General features: G+C 50.7%; 1 protein-coding gene across 1 annotated transcript; it reads left to right on the top strand.

The window, feature by feature from the left end:
* Positions 1–265: 265 nt before the first annotated feature.
* Positions 266–3,606, top strand: LOC146398942 (alpha-1,3-mannosyl-glycoprotein 4-beta-N-acetylglucosaminyltransferase-like protein MGAT4E; the record flags this gene model as incomplete). Its single annotated transcript, XM_084979560.1, is given in 5 exon segments — positions 266–346; positions 1,267–1,423; positions 2,470–3,324; positions 3,327–3,356; positions 3,359–3,606. Coding segments are annotated over 5 exon segments (1,371 nt in total), but the record flags the coding sequence as incomplete, so codon positions are not given.
* Between the last annotated feature and the right edge of the window lie 2,692 nt (positions 3,607–6,298).

Genomic DNA, 6,298 nt, shown 5'->3' with positions numbered 1-6,298 from the left:
CTCTAGTCTCACCTGGAAGCCTGGATGAGAGGTGAGGAGGGCAGAAGCTGGACAGAGCCAAACTCCAGGACTTTTGTCTCCCCTCTGGAGGCTGCTGCATGTATGTACAAGGAGATTGAAGTGGGTGGGAAAGGGCAGGGAGTCATCTGGAAGTGGCATTGGTGGAGGCGGGAAGGGGGCAGGAGGACCCAGGACCCACTGCCTGCCATCTCCACAGAGCTTCTTGGGCCCCAGCACCATGCGGCACTGCCCGTAAAAATGTTTCTTGGATGCTGTGTCCTTGATCCTCCTGAGCCGCTTCCTCCAAGAGAAAAATGCAGAGCATCCTAAGTACAGTTTATCCATGGTGAGTTCCAGAGGTGGAGCTTGGACTCCTAACCCTAACCCTTTGGGGGTGGGGGGTGGGTATATTTTCAGTTACACAAACAGTCTAAAGTCACCATGGAAGTTCTAAGAGGAATGCTGTTGAAGAATCAGGAGAGGGTTAGAGAAAAGATAATAGTGAACTAGCCTTGAAATATGTGTCGGGTTTGAATAAAGGTGAGGAAGACAAGGGGGCATTTTCCATGTGCAGAGAGCAGCCAAGGCCATGCTGTTTGGTGGGGTTGGCCCATGGGCAGCCTGCCTAGGTGAGGTCACATCCCTCTCCAGAGCCAGAGCCATCATAATTCCCATCCATCACATGCAGGAAACCCCCCAAAAATGCCCCAATTATAGCCCCTGCACGTGGAGACCACCAATCCAGCACAGGTCACATGCAAGCCCCAGGGTCCAGGTTTTCCTCCAGAGCACAGCCTAAGTGGATGTGGGCAGGTGAGTCAGAGATGTGTGTATGTGTGCACAGAATTGAGCCCAAGAAAGGACTTTAGAATGGAGGTACCATGTGTAACTTCCTTGGTGACAGAACTGGCTTTCAACATCTGCCACAGAACCTAGCACAGTCCACGCCGAGTTAGGTGATGTCTGCCAGCCTGATAATGGAAGGGGGTTAGATGTGGGCCATGGCAGGCATGGGCCCCTTCTCACTCTGCACAAGCCCAGGACTTTCCCATAAGCATTCTGCACAACACCCGAGGGGCCCCTCCATTGACTCTGGGTCCCACCACCACTTCTGAAAAGCCCTGTGTGCCCCCATGATGAGGGGGATAGTGGTTGACTATATCCTGGGGCTTGCCTGGCATGGCCTCAAAAGGGAATCTGACCCGCAACCGACTCCAGAGATCTAAGGAAAAATCTCAGAGCTGATGCTTATCTTACTCTGAGCAGGAGGGAAAGAAGGTGGTACTGGGGCAGCTAGATGAGAAGCAAAGCATTTCTGAAATCAAGAACCTTCTGAAGACCTTCAAGGACTTGCAGAAAACCTCCCCTTTACTCCAACATGCCGAGTACAGATTCCTGGTGGGAGCCCCTCCCCAGGAAAAGAGTGAGTACATGGGAGGCAGGGATCAGACTGGGGGAAGATGAGACAAGATACTATTCTGCCAAGAAAGAGGAAGGGCAGAGCTCCAGCTGTGGCACAACAGGATAGGTGGTGTCTGCAGCACTAGGACGCAGGTTTGGGCCCCGGCCCGGCCCAGTGGTTTAAAGGACTCCCACTGCTACAGCTGTGGCGTAGGAAGCTCACACACATGGCTGTGATCTGATCCCTGGCCTGGGAACTCTGTATACCTAGGGGTGGCCAAAAAGAGGGGGTGAAGAGGGGAAATGATCTGGCAAGGAAGATGGGTGCTCAGAGGCAGGGCCACCCTGCAGAACTGGAATGCGGGGCAGGTTATAAGCCCAAGTGCATTTTCTTCCTGCTGCCACCCCCTTAAATGACAAATGTCCAGAGGCTCAGAATGGCTGGTAAGGAGGCACTCATCCAAGTTCCCATTGTGGCCGAGTGGTTAATGAACCCAACTAGGATCCATGAGGATGCAGGGTCCATTTCTGGCCTTGCTCAGTGGGTTAAGGATCCGGCATTGCAATGAGCTGTGGTGTAGATCACAAACACAGCTTGGATCCTGCATTGCTGTGGCTGTGGCTGTGTTGTAGGCTGACAGTGGTAGCTTTGATTTGACCCCTAGCCTATGTCCATATGCCTCAGGTGTGGCCCCCTCAGCGAAACTCGCTCAGGGCAGGGAGCACAGGAATCATGGGCACAAGAGTGCCACAACCCTTGGGTCCAGCCCTGGATCCTCCAATCCAGGCCTGGTGGCTCCTCAGTCACTGAGATGATGCTGAGATCAAGGCCCACAAACTTCCCTTTGGTACCTGACAGCCTTTCCCCTCAGAGGGAGCCTTGTCCCCGCAAGGACTCCCCAGCAGCCTTTCCAAGTAGTGATCAAAGAAACCACCTGACTACTGTGCAGAGATGAGCTCTCCCAGAAAAGGGAACTGTGAGTTTGGCCCAGGTCCTGGTCTCGGGGGCAGCCATGGGCAGAGGGGCCTGGGAGCAACTCAACTCTCACTCCCCTCCACACTCCCCAGAGCTGCTGACTGTGGGCATCTCCTCAATGCAGCATCCCCAAGGGACCCGTCTGCTGAACAGCCTGCAACTTCTGTTCCAGGCTTCCTCAGAACCAGAGCTGGAGTGTATCGTGGTGCTGGTCTGCCTGTCCAACTCTGAGCTGGAATGGCTCAGCCAGGTTGCGGCCAACATCTCAGACCTCTTCAGAGGACACATTGAGGCCCAGCAGCTGCTCGTAGTCCACGGCCACCTTGGCGGCCCCCCTCTCCCAGAAGATCTGGGTGAGGCTCATCCGCCCTTGCCCCGCAAAGGCCTTCACAACCAGCAGAAAAGGGATCTGGCCCTCCTCATGAACTTGGCCACCAACTTCTCTGAATACTTTCTGCTGCTGGAAGACCAGGTTTCTCTCATTTCCAAGTTTATCTCAACCAACTATTGGGTGTTATTAGCCTGGAAAAACCTCCCTTGGGTGATCCTGGACTTCTCCAACCTGAGCCTCTCCGGGAAAGTCTTCCACACCAGCGACCTCCCCCGCCTGACCTCTCTCTTCCTCCTTTTCCAAAAGGACACTCCAATGCACCTGCTTCTCTCTGAATTCCGTCTTCTTTTGGCCCAACCCATGCCAATCCATTTTAGTTCCTTGGTCCTCGACCAAACACATTCTGAGCTTGAGGACTTCTGCTTTCCTGGAAAGAAGAAGAGGGTCTTTGGTAAACCAGACAACCCCACTGCCAGCATCATCACAGACATGCTGACCATATCAGACAATGTACCACAGTATGCTTACACGCTGAACAAGGAGTGCAACTCCACCTTCAATCCCATGAAAGGCAACCACCTGACAGTGATTTTGGAGAGGCCACACAAAGTCATCCGATCGAGGTGCTGACAGGTTCCAACAAACAAGGCAGTACCAGCTGGAGCAAGGGCAGGTGGAGCTGGGCTTTTACCCGCTGGAGGATTTCAAAGGCTGTGCCCGCTATACCCTGCTGGGACCACTGGTAGATGGACATTTGGACCAGATAGTATCTTATGAAGAAGCCTCCGCAGAGCAGTTGAGTTGCATCCGGATGCTGGTGCTAGCACCCCAGGAGTCCTGGCTCCTGATCAGGCAGATTAAAGTCTGGACCAGCAAGTATGAGGAAGAGAAGTTGTAGACAGCTCAGTGGGAATCTGGAAGGACAGGGTTTGGAAATGGAGTCTATGTGGTGAGCAAGAAATAAAGCTAGAAATTTTGATCGAGGGCTGCTCACTCTGACTTGGGTGACCATTAATTTGTTGTTCTCACTGGGACATTTTGAGAAGGGAAGGAAGCTCCAGTAAAAACTACACTGGAGGAGTTCCTATTGTGGCACAGCAGAAACAAATGAGACTGGGAACCATGAGTTCAGGTTCAATCCCTGGCCTTGCTCAGTGGGTGAAGATTCTGGTGTTGCCATGAGCTGTGGTGTAGGTTGCAGATGTGGCATTGCTATGGCTGTGGTGTAGACTGCAGGTTCAATCCCTGGCCTTGCTCAGTGGGTTAAGATTCTGGTGTTGCCATGAGCTGTGGTGTAGGTTGCAGATGTGGCATTGCTATGGCTGTGGTGTAGGCTGGCTGCTGTAGCTCTGATTGGACCTGTAGCCTGGGAACCTCCAGATGCCACCAGTGCAGCCCTAAAAAAACAAATAACAAAGATCATACAAACAAAAAACTACACTAGACCACAGACATAAACCAGGATTGTCCCAGACAAGCTGAGATGTAAGGTCACTCCAACTCTTCTTTTGTAGGATGCTCAAGACAGAGGCCACAGTCTGATAAAGGACAGAAATCAGACACTAGCCTTCAGCTTCTTAAAGCCAGAGGGAGGGAAGGGATCTGCCTGAACTGCCTCAATTCTTAGCTACACACAAGGATAACACCCCAAGATCTTCCTGGGAAAGAAGTGCAGCAGTCTTGATAGCTCCATGATCATGGAGCAGAGACTGACTTTGGCTCATGTCTACAGACCTGTCTCAGCCTCTTCCAGATGCTATAGCAGAATGCCATCAATTGAGTGGCTTAGGAACAGCATAGCTTTGTTTCTTACGGTTCTGGAGGCCAGAGTCCTGGATCAAGGTTCTGGTGGATTCCGTGTTTGGCAAGAGCCAGCCTCTCAGTTTACAGACTCCATCTTTCCATGCTGTCCTCACAGGTGCCTGCCCAAGGGGGTGAGTGAGCTGTCTGGCTTCTTGTCTGAGAACACTCATCCCATTCCTGAGGGCTCCTCCCTAAAGGCCTAATCACCTCCCAAAGACTCCACCTCCTAAAACCCCTGGGGGCACAGATTCCAACATGTGGATCCTGGGGGGACATATTTAGACAATAGAAAGACTCAAGCCTCCAATGCATCAAGGTTAAGTCCTTGCTGGAGCAAAGTTGTCTTAGCTGGGATTCAGGAATAGATGTTTCTAGGATTTATGAATCTCCTAGAACTGTGTGCGAAATTTGGTATGAATGCACACGTGCATTATTTTTCTTTCTTTCCTTTTTTTTTCTTTTGCTTTTTAGGGCCACATTCATGGCATATGGAGGTTCCCAAGCTAGGGGCCCAATCAGAGCTATAGCTGCTGGCCTACACCACAGCCACAACAACATGGGATCTGAGCCGCCATCTGTGACCTACACCACAGCTCATGGCAATGCCAGATCCTTAACCCACTGAGCAAGGCCAGGGATTGAACACATGTCCTCATGGATTGTAGTCAGGTTCTTAACACACTGAGCCACAATGGGAACCCCTATTCACCCTATCTTTAACTGCACTGAAACCTTAAGTTTGCAGAGTTCCCTTCATGGCTCAGTGGTTAACAAACCCAACTAGGATCCATGAGGATGTGGGTTCAATCCCTGGCCTCACTCAGTGGGTGAAGAATCTCTCATTGATGTGAGCTGTGGTGTAGGTCACAGACATGGCTCGGAGCCCATGTTGCTGTGGCTGTGGGATAGGCTGGCATCTGTAGCTCCAATTCGACCCCTAGCCTGGGAACCCTCCATATGCCTTGGGTGCAGTCCTAGAAAGAAAAAAAAGGGGGGGGGTGACACAGAAAGTTTCTTGTACCCAGGAGCCCCACAGGGCCTCGTCCAGTTTCAGAATCTATGGGGGACTCCGGTTCAATCTCTGGCCTCACTCGGTGGGTCAGGGGTCTGGTGTTACTGTGGCTATGGTGTATGCTGGCAGCTGTAGCTCCGATTTAACCCCTAGCCTTGGAACCTCCATATACCACAGGTGCTGCCCTATAAAGCAAATAAAATAAAATAAAATAAAATAAATGGTGTAGTCATATAAGGGAATAATAATCAGTAATAAAAATGAACAAACTATGATCACAACATGGATAAATCTCATAATCACAACACAAAAGAAGTTAGATGCAAAGGAATACATACCATATAATCCCATTTATATAAATTCCTAAAAGAGGCAAAACCAGTTTGTGGCTGGAAGTCTGGACAGTGGTTGCATCTGAGAGTTGGGGAGTGGGTGTGAGTACAGAAGTTTCTGAGGAGCTGGCAACCACCTACTTCCTGATCTGTGTGGGTGTGTTGACTTGGTGAAAACTTGACATCTGCCTAGCAGCTGATAAGGGGTAAAAATCTGATTAGATTGAGTCTAAGAGCACTGCAGGAGGAGAAATTGGAAGCAGAAAAACTGGAAACAGCGATTTGGAGGAGTTTTGCTGCCAAGGAAGACAGAAAAATCCCCACATGATGCATTCTTTATATTTTGCATAGTGAAGAGCAGCAGAGGAAATGGAGAAGACAAAAGATTTCTTTCTTTTTGAAGAATGCAGGGGGTGGAGTTCTTGTCGTGGCTGAGAGGAAAC

Source organism: Sus scrofa, chromosome 10, assembly GCF_054392235.1.
Source record: "Sus scrofa isolate SSC_HxYL_T2T_F1_AM1 chromosome 10, Sscrofa_HxYL_maternal_Yorkshire_Landrace_v2.0, whole genome shotgun sequence".
In the NCBI taxonomy this organism is placed as follows: domain Eukaryota; kingdom Metazoa; phylum Chordata; class Mammalia; order Artiodactyla; family Suidae; genus Sus; species Sus scrofa.
The sequence above is the reverse complement of the archived record's forward strand: the minus strand, read 5'-3'. Positions and strand labels throughout refer to the sequence as shown.